Here is a 16,214-nt window from a genome sequence, read left to right as displayed (position 1 = left end):
GGTTAAATGCTTTCATAAATTCATACAAATACAAACTTAAGGATACACACCTTGGTCTCTCAATCTATGTCTCGCTCTATCTTAATATCTCTCACACACACACATTCACATTAACATTATCTATGTGCCACACACACACACACACACACACACACACACACACACACACAAGCAATGCATGCCAACTCTTTGATAGCTGTGGTAAGTGGGCTGAGGTGCCCCACTGGCCTGTTTGCATGTTTGTGTTTTCTCCTTTTCTGTGTGTGTGTGTGTGTGTGTGTGTGTGTGTGTGGGTGGTGTGTGTTTGCGTGAGTGGTCCGGGTTGTGGCGTGCTGGAGTTGGGGGTTTGTAAATGAGTCAGCGCATCGGTAGGGGAGGTACTAAGTGTGTGTGTGTGTGTGTGTGTGTGTTTATACATACATTTAAGTGTGTGGGTGGGTGTATACATCTGTGCACGTGTATATGTAAGTAATTACAGGTTTGTGTATCTGCTGTGTGGCCATCTTTTTGTCTGTATGCATACCTGTGTGTATGCATGCACGTCAGTGTGTGTGTGTGTGTGTGTGTGTACACAAGTGCTCACACTCGGGCAGCTGCGCAGCGCCTCTCTGTAGTTTTATCCCCAGCCAGCCACGGTAAACAGAGCCTGTCGTGTCAGAGGATCTTTATCTGAGCCAGCACAAGAGGCAGCTTCCTGTGTGTGCCAGACCTTGGCGCTTAATCACACACACGCCAGTGTTATTACACACTGTCCAAATGCTGACTCGCCGCCCTGATCACACACCTGGGGCTCCCAGCCGAGGAAATAACTCACGCTTTTGTAGTATAAAAGATGTCTGCCTGACTTTATGTCTGTGTTATGTAATTGACTAGAGGACTTTATCCGATATGTGTGTGTCTGTCTGTGTTATGCAACTCTCTGGAATTTTATCCTGACTGTCTGTCTGGTGATGTTAGTCATTGTTTGTGACTCTGAGCATGGGTCTGTCTGTTTGGTCTTTCAGGTTGTCAGTCAGTGAGACGATCGGCCAGTCAGTCAGTTTATATCTGTCTATCAGTAAATAAGCAAAGACAGCTACAGCTCATAGCTGTGGCCAGATGCTGAGTAACCCTCCAATTCACTATCACCGGTCCAATCAGTGTGTGTGACTGATTCATGCTGCATCACTGCTTTGTCAACAAATTACTCTCTTTCTCAGACCAACGATCATTTCCTTGAAGTCTGTCTGCAAACCTTCCATTTGATCTCCTTTATATATCTCCATCTTCTCCTCCTCCTCTCCTCCTCTCTCCTCTCCTCTCCTCTCCTCTCCTCTGAGATAAGGACCACTCATATTCCCAGTGAAGGTCAGCTGATGCGAAACTACCAGTTATGCCGGTGATTCAAAAACCACATCAAACTGTTGGCACTGGTCATCGCACGGGCCGACGAGGGAGGGCTGTCCACATCTGCCCCGGGTATTTCTCTGTTTTCCCGATACAGCCGGGGCCTCCACTTAAGCCTCACTTTCACCGCGGCCAAAAACATGAAAGGAACATGAAAAGCCAGCGCTACCAGACTGCAGCAATTACGACAAAGCGAGCGCAGAAACGACCAGCAGATGAGTCACAAAGTAAGAGAGCACCCAACCGCGCTCCTAAGTGGTGCAGAGATGGCGGAGCAGGTGGAGAATATTTGGAGAATTCAAGCTGTTTTTGGAAAGATGGGAAAAGGGCATTGACAATTATGCCAAGTCAGTTGTGTAAACCTCCAACTTTGCTTGGTACTTTCCGACCTTGTGTTTCAGGTGGTCTCCACTGGCAGATGGGAAACTGTACAAAGGCCATGTAAATTATTTCTATTGCTAACTTTACTGTGGATACACACTGTGTCTTTTACTTTGCAGCATAGGAACCTTTCTGCAACCTAAAGGAAAATTCCACCCTCACATACTCTTACACCGGTATGTATCATCCATCTATGATTTTCAATGCGTTCCAGGAGGAATTTCCCTCAACCTGACTTGTCTACTTCTACTTCACTTAGTGATTTCCCAGAATGCCTTTTGACAACCCCCAGAGAACAGGCGTGACCTTGTTGCACTCAGTACGTGTAGATAAAGAGATAGTGACAGATAGCATAGTAGCAGCAAGGGAGCGAGCTTTTCCAGTACAGAAAAAGTGAGAGTTGGCCCCTTACCGCGCCTATACATGAGGTCACATCGTCTACGTTTGGAGAGTTATCCACAGGAATAAGAAAAGTACAACAAAAAACAACAAAATGGACGCAGAAATGCAAGGAACATTGCCAATAGCTGTTTTTTTTACAGTGTTAAAGTGTTTTAGGGTGGACTTTTCCTTTTAAAAAGAATTACATGTAGAATACAATTAGGATCCAGAGTCTAGGGGCAGCTGCTTATCTCAGAGTTGGAGTAATGATCATCACTCACCATGTCGCCTGTGGTCACTGAATTCATTATGATGTAAAAAGCAAAACTGATTCCATATCAGCACTCGGACTCTGAGGATATATGGGTCCGGATGTTACAGTCAGTTTTCCCTCTTTCACATAAACTGCACTGTAATCAGAGGCATTCTTCTAGCTCAGATATGATGTCCCCCATGTGTGTTTGAAACTGCAGGCTGGGACTAACTGGAGCTGCTTAGCTTCTGTATACACGATGCAGGAACGTTCTACTTTCACTGTAATCTCCTGCACAGTAATCTAATCTCTAATAATGACCGTAAGAAGCTGCATGTAGAGGACTGCTGACCCTCGGGGTGCAGACCTTCTAAATAAGAGAGGCACAGTGAAAACAGACCATTTGTGGGGAAGAACAAGATATGTTAAATATATCAATAGCAGCTTCCCCGAAATGGGGTCCCCCCGTGCCATATAAATATCACAAGATATTTATTACTGCAGTTGTGATTGGGTTTTAAGTGTGTGCCAGATAAATGTCTTTACGAGGTGTTTGAAATCTAAATGAGCGGGTAGGACCTTAATTTGGGGTTGGGGTGGTTACAAATGTCCTTTCCAAACACAATGGCATGGTAATGACCTTTAAATTAAACAGAGGAGCCAAAAGACAAACGTTTTTGAGACAAACCAAAACCTCAGCAAAGCCTTGGTGGTCTCATCCTCGCTCTTTGTTGTCGGTCGAGGTCCAGAATGCCGTTTTTTCCGACTGCAACCCACAAAGTTGTTCTTCTTCCCAACAAACATGCTCCTACCGGTTCCTTTGTATCCTGCATCTGTGTAAAAACAAACTTTTTGAGTGGCGGTCAGTGGGGTTTCTCTGCGGGCTCTAACGGGTTTTGTGTGGGGACAATGTTCTCCTCAGTATCCCTAAAACAGTTACAGGATCGCTGCCACAGAATGGGAAGGGAGAATGCAGAAACCATATCTCCCTAATCTAGAATGGTGTGGAATGTAAGAGTAAGCATTAGTAGCGGAGAGAGAGAGAGAGAGGGGGATTTGTCTGGGAGCAGCACATTCAGTACATGCATATAAATGAAGTGGTGAGCTATGTGATCATTCCTGGTGAAGCATATGGGATCTCATTTTACGCAGCACTTAAAGCTTCACTCACCTACACAAACGACATGTGACACCAATCTCTGAGCTGCTTGGAAAGGCCGTTTTGGAAAAACAAATCTGTTGGTGTAATGAGAGGACTGTTAATACTTACAAATGCAGTTACTTACATAATAAACTTTTCATATTTACTCTAGAGGGCGTTTACTTATGGGACTTCCCGCCAGATATCCATCACTGACACAGGGCTGCAAGCCGAGAGACTTAGGATAACAATCAGAAACACAACAGGACTGACCTCGCAACATAAACCGAATGGGTCATCTTGTTGCCAGACACAAAATCCAGAGGCTCTGGCAGGAAATCCACCGTGTGCTGTTGACATCACAACTCATCCATGTCAGATGGGGAATAACACTTTTGGAGAAGAAGACTTTGGAAAAAGTGTTGTCCAAGTAAGACAGGGCGCTGTCACTGGAAAAGCCAGTTTTCAGCATGATAATAATTCATTCATGCAATTTTCATTCAAGGAAGGAATACGCATAAAAGACAGGCATTACACATAGTGCAAAGTATGCTATGGTTATAAAATATAAAGACAAGGTAAAAATCCAAGAGCCTTTGAGAGATGTAGTATTTCATTGCTAAATTTGACCATCAACACTCACCTCAACATACATTATAATATTGATGGATTATCCTTTAAATTTATATTAATTAGACTTCTTCATTGATTGGAAGCCTATCTAGTCTATCATGTCTTACTTGGCTAAAAAGGCAGTTTCACAAAGTTTTGGTTTGGTATTGTTACAATCAATTTCCAACACAGGGCCTGTAAAATATGTAATTTCATATTATTGCTCTCTGTATAGTCATTCACCAGCTGTGCTACCAACAATAAAGGCCATTTTTTATTAAACATAAATACTAAAGACATTGTAATTGGTCTCATTTAAAATGTCCCCAAGCACCTAAAGGATTTAAGTTTTTCTTCGTGGACTAGCAGTATACCATACAGCACTAGGGCCAGTTTTTAATGTCTATAATAAAGAGTAAAATGAGCCTGTAGTTTGTCTTTGGGGGGCAGTGAGGAATAGTGGCTCTCAGAATCTGGACTTGAGCACAGCTGGTTTCAGGTTCAAGTGTAAAGCGGACTGCACTAATGAGAAAGTCACTTACGATTTGATCAACGTGCAATAGGGAAAACAGGAATTACTGTGAATTTATGACCAGAGGCACGTTACGGGTCACTCTTAATGGACGTGTCCTCAAGGCAAATTCAGCGTTGCAGAGAGATATGCGCCTCCGTCCTTTATTTTCCTGGACAGTGTTGATGTTGGCTGGGTGTCAACTCTCCCCGCTGAAGGCCGGAGGGAGTCACTGGGGGACACTGGGATAGCAGACTCGGGGTGCTTCCTTCCCATTCTCACACACATTTGGATGGGAAATGTGTTTTGGCGACGTGACAGATGTTAGTAATAGTAATCCGATCCGCTGTGGAAAAAAAGTGACATTTTGCAAGAAAAGGAAAATCTGCCAGAACTGCGAGGAGACGCCACGCAACAGATAGTAATCATAAACTTTTATTGTGAATATACCTTATTTGCACATGAATAAACACATTTTCCTCCCCAGGATTATAAACATTGTTCTTTTTCTTTTTCGCTTTCTGTTGAGAACAACATCAGTATTGTACAAATTTTTACACAACTGATTCCGGAGAATCGAGTTCCATTAAAGTGTAACATATTAAAGCACAATCGAGGGAGATTGACAGAGAGGCCCGGCGAGACTCTACCCAAAAGGGCGTCTGGCGAGGGGCAACTTGACGGACGGATCCATCAATGGCCTGCCTTAAAACCACAGGCAGAGAACGACCGGCTCGACAGGCCCGCCAATCATCTGCCAGAGAGCGGCAGGTAACAGCAGGTAAACTCCACTTACAACACACATTAAGCAATCCTCAAGAAAAGAGTCCAGAAAAAATAAAAATAAAAAGGCCAACCCACACGATCCATACAGAGAGCACCGACAGCGTTAAAAACACTTCCAATCACATCGATAATATATTATTCCTGAGGTGACAGCATCTGATTTTAGCACTTAAGAGTGGCATGGGACATCTGACAACTATGGAGCTAATGTTCATTCTCCAATGAGCATTTCTAAAAAGGTTCCAGTCTGAGCGTTTTAGGGTGTGGTGCATATTCCCACTCGTTTAATATTCACACTTCTGTGCCCAAAGTGTCTAAATAATTCGTAAATGGCTTCAACCAATCAGACGCACTCAAAACACCACGCTGTCCAATCAGGTTTCCTCTCCCCCGCCTACTCAGACCAGGACGGAGCCAAATGCTGTCTCCCCAAGAGAAAGGCAGTAATAGCTGATCATACCATATCATTTCATGAACAAATGCCTGACACCCAGAATATTATGCTTCCAAACATTTTACACACTTAAGCAGGAGCACACAGGATTTTTTTTTTACTTTTTTTGCCGGACACTACCATGCAGCACAGGGAAAACGATTTATGAAACGTACATTTTGCCGTGTTAACATTGCATAAATGTTATATTAGGATAATAGGTTTCTCCGTAAGAGAATAAGAGAGTCCTATGGCACTTGATATTCTTGAGTGTTAGTAAATGAGGAGTATAAATACCGTTAGTGTTAGTTTCACCACATTGTTTTTGTCTGAGGGTTATAGTTAACGTTAGAGGAAAACATTGACAGTAAAAAGTGATTGACAGCCTACAAGTGATCTCAGACCACTTCAGTGATGGTTTAGTGATGGCGTTGGAGTTTTGCCACATAAGATTGGCAAACTAGCATGGTTTGGACTAAGAGGCATTGATCTGTGTTTGGAGGAAACGGCTAGTAAAAAACTTTATCGAGTGTGACGCGAGAATGTAACTGCAATTATTTAAATTATTCACGCGGACAAGAGAACGGTGTTACAATGGTAACGTGCACTGCAGAGCTTCATCATGTGGCCTCCATCTTCACACAGAATCGACTATGTGGTTTCCTGTGTCGCTGTTTATGGAAATTATGCGTTAATGTGTCTGATTAGCCTAGTTGCTGTTTTGGCAGGCTTTTGCCGTTTCAGCAAACTGGTGAGGTATTACAAATATATGTGAATCGTTGGAGACTGTGATTGTCAATTCTTATCTGGAACAGACAATAATGTGGATCGTTATAAAATTGTAGTTAATCTTAGAGACCAGTACATCTCACTTTGCCCACTAAACCATCAACCCAGAGGTAGGGTTAGGGTTAACCCTAACGCTAACCTTTTTTCTTAAGGATTTCAAGCTTGTTTTTCCTTTTCTCTGTTCCTGCCTTTTTGTGTTGTCCTAGTCCAATCCTCTATATCAAATGTAAATAAATAAACAAACCAAAAACACACAGCACATCATTTTACACAGTGTCTCTATCATCTTAAGATCATCACAGATGTGTATTTTCCATCTTGAAATAAATAGTGGTTGAAGCCCGCTACAAAGAAACCCAATCTGACTTTAATCCTCACTGAGGTTAAGTACTACTTCATTGTAATTTGGCAAGGCTGCTTTAGGAGTCCGGATTTGGTCCTGTGAAATTCGAGGCACATTTCTGTTATTTTCTATTATATTTGGCAGCTTTTTTTTCTCTGAAGGAATGAGTTTGCTGATCAGTGCATTTCTAAAGTGAACGTGCACCTATGACCGTACCGCACTCGCATAAGAATCTGGCAAACCAAGACAAAATGATTTCAACGTATCCATCTCAATCATCTGCACGTTTTCACACTGAAGTTAGGTATGTTTCATCTATAACTACCGCACAAGAAGGCACACCAAATGAAACAAGCTGAGCTCATATTGGAACATACAAAATGAAATACAGTTGTAGACAAAATCATAATCATGTACTGGATTTGACTGAACATGTGGCGTGTGTTTCGCTGGGTGTTAACATGCTACAGTATACAGTATAATGAACTGCAAATGGAAAACCTCTATTGTATAGACTAACCACTATTGTATAGAGACACTTAAATAGTTCTTGAGGCAGGGAGATATACGCTGTTATTAAGCAGAAAGATGTAAAGACAAACAGCTGGTGAATTGATGGTTGAATGTTTGCACTTTGAATTGCAGTACAGATAGTAGTCATTTAATAAAATAAAAAAAAAAAATGACAGCAGCGGGAAAAATACACCGTTTTTTTTAAACCAAATGTCAAATACAAATTTTCATATCCCTCATTCATTTTCTATAATGATGTTGGTTCAAATGGTGGCAATAAAACCAACATAAAACAGTAGTGAGCTGTCCCGACCCTTCATTAAAAACAAACAATAGTAGTAGAAGTAATAGTAAAATAAATAAATAGTACACTTCCTTGCATTCAGTAGCCCAACAGTCTACAGAGATAAAGGGTTCGTCTGAGTCACACAGTCCACATGGCACTAGAGATTTTGTCCAACAAGCACACACCAGAGACCAGCCAGGCTCGCCCTGATTGGCTAACATGCGCTATGGCAACAAAGTTTTCATTGGAGCGATCCGATGCCAAGGCGGGAAATCCAGAGACATTTACCAATCCTGATCAGGGCGGATGTTAGATGGACAAGCACAAAGTCAAAATCCTCACACTTGGAAACACAGCGGTCTGCGGCAGTTAACGGTTGGTTTATAAATATCAGAATGAATATGATTTTCATACAGCACATATATCTACATGAGAGAACACCGGGCTGAAAGTAAAGGTGCTGCACCTTGCTAGACCCTCAGAGACATTGTGAAAAGGTTCTGGGAAACACTAAAAACCTCTAAAAATGAGACTGAAAGACAACCAACACCCCAATTTAGGACCCCAAAAGTAGGGCAAGAGCTTGCGATGTAACACTTTAGCATCTCTTATTGCAACCTTAACCAAAAACTGAACCACAAAACAATAAATACTGAATAACTAGCCACCGCAAATCCATTCAAAATAAATGATTTAAATGACACAACATACGTTTGCAACGGGCAGCACTGTTTCTGGCAGTGTTGAATAAAACTGCTCAGCATCTTCAGCGAACCGCAGGCCCCCCCCCCCCAATCTGGATTTAGAAATCCCTGTGACACTGTAAGGCAGTCCAACCTGTAGCCTTGGTGGGGTACATCACGCCAAAGAAAGCTCAAAAGTCGCCAATCAATATTCATCCCTGGATTCCTCTAATCTCAGATGGCTTGGACTAGTGGAGGGATCAAGGGCGGTCAAAGGTCAAGTTCTCGCTTATCGTTCGACTGTTATCTTCCAGTAAACATTTCCTTCCCTCACCCGTGCCCTCGCCCCTGGAGAAATGAGATGAGAACCCCTGAAAACGAAGGTATCAAAAGAAGGAACCGGCAGGATGTGGGGAGGTTTTTGTTTGACTGTTTGTTTTGTTACAAGCGTTCATCGTTTAGGCGGAGGTGTTGCATGCTGGTTGCCACGGTGGAGATAAGGAGGGGGGTGGGGGGGCAGTTGTCGTTGTCAGGAGAGGAGGAAGGGGTTACTGGGAGGGTCAGAGGTCATGAGGGGACGGCGTGGTGTCTGGAGCCAGTCAGAACCCAGAACAGGAGCAGCTGGAGGGCCACCATTTGCCAGAGTGAAGGACTCAGGCTGGACGCCCCGCCACAGTCAAAGTCGTCCTCCTGGTGTCATGGAGCGGAAAGAAAAGAAGTTAAAACCAAGACAATAGACTAAACTGGAACTATACAGGGATCGAGTAGAGGTCCTAACTACTTCACTAACATCTTACTTATCGCTGATGCTTTAGTAATGGCAGTCTGGCAAACTGGATCCAAAACCTGAACCATTATATCTGAACAAATCCGATTTGATACTTTCTGAATGCTTAGCATCTGGAAAGCTACAAGGGAAAGAATGGCTCGCCTTGATATGTTTTTGGTAAAAAAAAAAAAGAAAGAAGAAAAATACTTAAAAGTATAAGACATACAACGTCTGGATGTTTCACGGCTAAACGAGAAGCGAGGGGTCTGCGTTAGCTAGCATCTGGCTACTTCAGTAAGCAGATGTCAGGTGAGACGGACGCTAGAGTCTATTGGCTGAGACAGATAATGATAGATGGACAAAGATACGGAGAGCATGGTCCGAAGTTCAAAGTGAGGCGAGATGGAGAGAATGATGGTGAGAGACAGAAAGAGGAATGGAGGCAAGTGCAGGGAGAGGTGAAGAAAGATGGTGGTAGAACATAAGAACAAGAGACAAGTGGAAAAGATAAGGGCTGCAAAAAGAAAGGGAAAAGAGGTGAGGGAGAGAAAAAAGCAGATAATGCCAGAGAGATGTAGAAAGAGGAAAAGAGATAAAGCGAGGAAAGAGGAAAACCAGCGAGAGAACGAACAATAGAGTAACAACGTCAAGAGAAAGACAGCGAAAGCATGAGGACGAGGAAAGCAACGTAAGAACGAGTGTAAGATAGTGATAACTGAAGAAAGTGTGAATGAAAGAGAGAGAAAGAGAGAGAGAGCTTGATGGGACTGACCCGAGACAGCACATGAACAGTGGCAGCAGTAACATGAGCAGAGAGGAAGCCAACGGGGAGCCTGCGCTCCTCCGGCACATGGCCTCATCCTAACCATCAACAGCCAATCACAGAGCAGGAAACAGAGAGAAAACAGAGAGAGAGAGAGAAAGAATCATGCAGCAAACGTTCCACACAGTTAGCAGAGAGTTAGAAATCAAATATGTGCATCGGCAGAAAAGGCGAGAAAAATAGATTAAGTTGTATGATAGATAGTAGTACAAGACAGAAGCATCTACTTGAGAAATTAGAGTGTCAGAGAGAGAGTTAGTGTGTGTGTGTGTGTGTGTGTGTGTGTGTGTGTGTGTGTGTGTGTGTGTGCGTGTGAGGGAGTGAGCAAGACAGTGCAAGCATAAGAGTTAATTCATAAGACCGACAAAGTTTGACACTGGAAAAGGACTATAGAGTCAAAACAAACAAAGCATTCAAGCGCGGAGATTTCACACGCAAAGGATTCTCGCTGCTCATAAAATGTTTGTTTACCTTAGATACTCATAAGTCAAATACCATCCGACTGTTTGTCTTTGCGTGGGAAATCTGTGCACATACGGCTTTCGAGAGATTCGAAGAGAAGCAGCCATTTTGATTAGAGGCGACACAAGTGCAAAAAAAGAGACATGCACCATGTAAAGATATTAGTGAGTTAAAGGTGCCATGCGTAGGATTTCTGCTTCCAAACCAACTGAGAGAAGCAGGAAAGTAAGTTGGCAATAGACTCGAATGATTCTAGAAGTGAAACCCAAACACCACTATTAAAAGCAGAAGCCCAGAGGCACATTCTTTAATTTGAAAGGGTTTTTCTGCCATTTCAGACTTGACTTCCCACAAACTCCTTCAATTCTTATGAGGCTACTAAAGCAGCGATGGCCTCATGCTGTAGGACTATAAGAAGACTATAATGTGTGAAACCCTACGCGTAGCACCCTTTAAGATTATTTTCATTCAGTGACAAACTGTTTGTGAAATTCAGATTGTTCTGTAGCAGAAACGAAGCAGTCCAAGTTCGCTGAGAGGGACTTACGTGCTCATTGTTGTCGAAACAAACTGCGGGACCTTTCCTGTACCGCGGGTTTTGAGCCAGGATACAGGGATCAGGACCGTCAGCTGGATGACTCAATTCAGGAAAGTGACATAGGATTTCTGAGTAACTGCATTAATAACAACTGTAACAAACAGTAATATCATTCAGTAGACACTCCAATGTAACATTTTGATACATGTACAAAATCACTACGATAGATCACATTACTATTAGTCACAAACAGATGGATATATTTCTGTGAGGACTATTCAAGTGAACTTAGCGCATTATGGTCTCTTTTGGGTTTTGATCAGATTGCCCAATAACTCCATGATGTAGCTGCCATTTTGGAACACTGTTTTTCCAAAAGGCTTAATTTCATAATTGACCACAGCCCCATGTGTTGGAAAGAACATGATGGGTTTGTTTGTAAGCTATTCAGGAGGACTTCTCCCACACTACCATCTGCCACACAGACACACAGAGAAACCTGTCCAGAAACAATTGAATTTCGGGCCAAATTGTAAATCTCAATTTCCGCACAAACCCTCAATTGTTGGATGGCTGTGGATTTAGGAGATGCAAATGAGTGACATAATCGCTGGTGAGAATCAAGGATAAAGGAAAAACAATCCTTTCTCATAAGCATGGGAAAAGTACATTCCTCTGTTTACAGCAAAAGCTTCCCAAAATATTCAAAGGGTGAAATATTTGCTAATAGCTTCATGTCATGATCAACGTCTATCCGTGATTATCTTGTCAAGAACATAAAAGATCCGGGGATCAGCATGTGGCATAAACAAGGGATGTTCACCCATCAGCAACACCATATTAAAAAAATCATGTTAAACATCTGTTCACTAAATCATATGTACACATCCTCTGCCAGTTGATGGTTATGCTGGGTAAAGGATACACTGCTGTTCATCCTGTATTAATGGCTTGGTGTCACATGACAGGCAGGTGTGTTTTGCATCAGCAATGATAAAGACCAGTTGGTCTTGGGCAGCTTTTCAGCGTGGTAGATCCTGCAGAGAGGGAGACACACGAGAGCGGCTGTTGACTGGTTTCCAGGAAAGACGGAGCTGAAACTTTATTGAAACATCCTTACAAGAGATGGAGGAAGTTATTAAATCATGATGCAATAAAAGGAAGACACTGAATTTGGTTTGTTGCTTAATATCTCTCTCACTGAACAGCTTCCACGTACAAGACTAAGCAATACTCCAGAAACCAGCTTTAACTTCCTATTCTTAAACACAATTCTAACTGCAAACAAGATGAAAAGCATACTGTGGTTCGCTAAATCTAGTTTCCTAGCTCCTTTCCTTCCTAAGGGACACAACTCTGCTGTGCCACCCCACTGTCCTCCAAGCCCTCTGCTGAAACCCACATGTCGCTGCTCCAGAAATGATTTTCTCGGCCTTTTTATGACGGTCGTTAAAAAGAAACGTGTGTGCGGCTAATGTGCAGGAACGCCGCGCGGCATGCGGGCAGGCACTCCATTAGGTGGCACGAGGGGGCTTTAAAACAGTGTACGCGCACACACACACACACACACACACACACACACACACAGACGCTAGGACGGTGGTCCATGCGAGTGAGTTGACTTCACCTTCATGGCATGTGAATTTTTACAGCCCGCTCTCAGTGCCACCTCTGGGGACTTCATGTCTGTCTCATGGATGCAAACGCATCGCAACAACTCAGACTTTAACTATGCTGTGTGAGTGAGTGCGTGTGTGTGTACCTGGTGTATACAACTAGCACTGTCCTTTAAGTGTGTGTGGATACGTTTACCTGGAGCAGTTTTTACAGTCTACTGTGCCTGTGAAAGTTCGCTCTGCGGTCTCAAAGAAGTACTGCGTTTGCTCCGTGATGCAAACCTCTTTGAGCATGGCGTCTGATCTTTCATCGTCCACATCGGCTGTGAAAGCAAGCACATACACAAGTATTCGGGTGAATACATGTACACACACACACACACACACACACACACACACACGCACAGTACTTTATTTGACTAAACTGATTTAAATGCATACCGTAATTTCCCTAAGCAGTGTGCATTGAAAAAAGTGTTAGGCATGAACGAAGAATCCAATGAATGAACAAACCAATGAACACACACAGCCAGCACCTCCCAAGCAACTATTAATAAGCATCATCTCCACCACATGGCCCAGAAAAACTAGGACTGCAGAGACTTGTTGTTTGGCTCTGATGTGGATAGGCCTGTAATCTGTAAACCCTTAAGAGCACAATCTGGCAAATTTGTGCGAAATGTTGCATACACCAAATCCTGAGAAGACAAATGACAAACTCTTCCAACCAGTGTTGTTACTCAAGTCATATTCTTGGCTTGTAGTAATCATCTGATGACTATTGGACCAGATTCCCCAGATTAAGAAACAGTTTGAAAATGGCATGTTCAATACCTTTTAAGGCCCTGTCACAGTAACGAGAAACGAACATCTATTACCATTTCATTTCCATAATGAGGCCATTTGGGCCGTCTGGAGCTAAACCTGTGCATGCTTCAGTTCACTCTCCCGGCTATCACCATCTCACACAACATCCCACTCAGAACCTCAAAGCAGATCTCTTTCCTCTGTACTATATTTATCTGATTGCACCTAATAGGGAATCTGGCAGTAGCACTTGAAAATTAGGTCATTTTCTGAAGCACCGCCATACAGTATGATATCAGAATACATTTAGATAACACTTCTCCACTTCTCCTGATCGTAATGTTGTGATGGTAACTCACCTGCTTCCAGGAAATTTGGGAATGTGATGCCGACCAGTAACTGTTGCAGTATCGACCTGGGAGCAAAAACAAACAAACCCCAGATTTTAAATATGTCTGGATTCATGGGAACACACGGTAAATCACCAGAGTCTGTATAAATACTAATGCAGAAACAGATTGGCGTCTTTGAGACTGGATAGAAAACTACTTAATAAAAATTACCATGTGTAGAAAAATGTTTCCCTGTATGCTTTGGATTAACTTTGAATATGGCCATGTTGTCAACGAAACAAACATCTATTCTCTTTTATTGGACACGTTGTAAAACAAGCTGTTAATGACATCAAGACGGAGGGAGAGAGAGCATAAATCAAGAGAAGATTGTGTGGAATGCTCACTGTCCTGGGAGCAATGCAGCTATTAAACAGATGCTATATGTCCATTTTGGAGGGAAAAAGCATTGCCTTCCATTCATTAGGATCCACGTCCAAGAACTTCAGATGCCAACTATCCTTCTTTTGTAAATTATGTGCTATTAATCATTTGGGGAAAGGTAGGTGTCACTCATATCTCACCATCCATACTGGGAACAGTTAAAAAAAACTCACCAGGCTGCAGCTGTCGCCCACCATCCAACGTTCAGAATATCTGCTATGGTGGGCTAAGAGGGACAAAATAAAATGGGAATTAATATCAGAAAGGGCAAAAGGTGTAAGCTTATGCAAACCTAACCCAATTACATCTTATGACATTCATTTTCCAACAAATCATTTGAACCTGGCCATGCAGATCAACTCTTAACATCCCGTTTGTGTTTTCACTTGCAGCAGACTGGACAGTGTCCTTTTGCCAAGCACAAAGACCAAAGATCCAGCCAGACCAGACATGTTATTTTCTTGTCTCTCTGAGGAAATTAACACACAATCCTCCTCAACAGATGCTAACGTAAATATGTAAACAAAGAGCCAGTGAAAAAACACAGAAATAGCACACGGTTTGAATAAAAGGCTGAGCATGCTGTTTTGATTATGGTTAGCATGCGAGGGCCTTGTTTTGGTGAATCATTGCTGTGTCCTTTCTCCCTGGTTGATGGTGTGTGGAGTCATCAAGGAGTCTTAACTAACCGTGTTAGAGGCATCACTGGCTGTTCACGGCGCCTTTGATCACGGATATCTGCGTCTTTCATCTCACCTTGGTCGCCAAAGTGTGTTGTACACATTTGTGGAGCGAGTCGGGAAATGAAATACTGACTTCGCCGCGGTCTCAATCATCAGTCAGTGAGGGAGTTAGTGCATCTGTTAAAAAGCTAGGAATAATTCCAACTACTTTCATAGGCATCAGCTTGTCAACTACCTCCTTAAACACCTATGAGGGAAATTCATCAACACGTACAGCACCATACAGTGTGTAGACGATGTGCATCATTTAGCCGGGCGAGTGTTTTGTACGTGATGAAACACAGCGCCTGTTTATACGTCACAAGTGAGCTAGACCACCTAATCCTTTTACTGTTACTCCAACTCCCACTCTAACGCTTTCACCATACCCTCTGCTTCCCTTCTCATCTGTTCTATCCAGATTTATGGCTCCCTGATGAGTGAGTGTGTGTGTGTGTGTGTGTGTGTGAGAGAGACCCTTTGAATGTGAGTGAGCAAGCGTATGCATGACTACAAATGACTGCATGTGTACTTTGTCGATCCATGTGTATGAGCATGTATGAGTGTGTGTGTGTGTGTGTGTGTGTGTGCCTGTGACCACTTACATGAGAGTGACCAAGTGTATGTGTGTGTGTGTGTGTGTGTGTGTGTGTGTGTGTTGGTGCATGTGGACAAATGAGTACATGTATTTGCATGGATATTCAAATGTGTGAACATGTACGTGCGGGTGTGAGTTCTCCTACAAGTGTGAGTGTATGTGGGTGGTTGTGAGTGTAGGGGTGGTTGTGTGTGTGTGTGTGGGTGGGTGTGTGTGTGTGTGTGTGTACGGTCTCTGGCTTATGTAACTCACCACGTAGACGGATCGCAGGCCTGCGGCCGCCTTGCTCTCCCTGTCTTGGTCACAGATGGACTGGTAGTCGAAGGTCTTCTTGAAGGTGAACAGGGACGAGTTGACCAGGTTCACCATCAGGATGGGGTCGATCATGCCGAAGAAATGTCCGATCTATTGGGAAGAAGAAGAAGAAGAAGAAGAAGAAGAAGAAGAAGAAACTTAATTTAGCACTTTTATAGGATTACGGATTTACAGATTTTACAAAGTGTTTTATCAGTCAAACAAACATCATATTCACAAAATAAATTTAAGTGAGTAAAAACAAGAAGATACCACAAGATAGAAATAATAGAGGGTTAAAAATATAATAG

General features: G+C 42.8%; 1 protein-coding gene across 1 annotated transcript in view; it reads right to left on the bottom strand.

Annotated features, from left to right (window-relative positions):
- Positions 1 to 5,111: 5,111 nt before the first annotated feature.
- The window catches only part of LOC139663158 (voltage-dependent calcium channel subunit alpha-2/delta-1-like), an 89,069-nt gene continuing 77,966 nt past the window's right edge, over positions 5,112 to 16,214 (bottom strand). Inside the window, 8 exon segments of the mRNA XM_071541721.1 lie at positions 5,112 to 9,188; positions 11,100 to 11,182; positions 12,016 to 12,093; positions 12,096 to 12,127; positions 12,903 to 13,029; positions 13,873 to 13,928; positions 14,463 to 14,515; positions 15,862 to 16,014. Coding sequence (XP_071397822.1) covers positions 9,066 to 9,188; positions 11,100 to 11,182; positions 12,016 to 12,093; positions 12,096 to 12,127; positions 12,903 to 13,029; positions 13,873 to 13,928; positions 14,463 to 14,515; positions 15,862 to 16,014 — 705 coding nt within the window. The 3' untranslated portion in view covers positions 5,112 to 9,065.

This window comes from Centroberyx affinis, unplaced genomic scaffold (assembly GCF_046629955.1).
Source record: "Centroberyx affinis isolate AG114_WGS23_722 - 3 ecotype Tasmania unplaced genomic scaffold, CSIRO-AGI_Caff_v1 ptg003935l_1, whole genome shotgun sequence".
NCBI classification, from domain to species: Eukaryota; Metazoa; Chordata; class Actinopteri; order Beryciformes; family Berycidae; genus Centroberyx; species Centroberyx affinis.
This window is presented reverse-complemented; position numbering and strand designations above follow the sequence as displayed.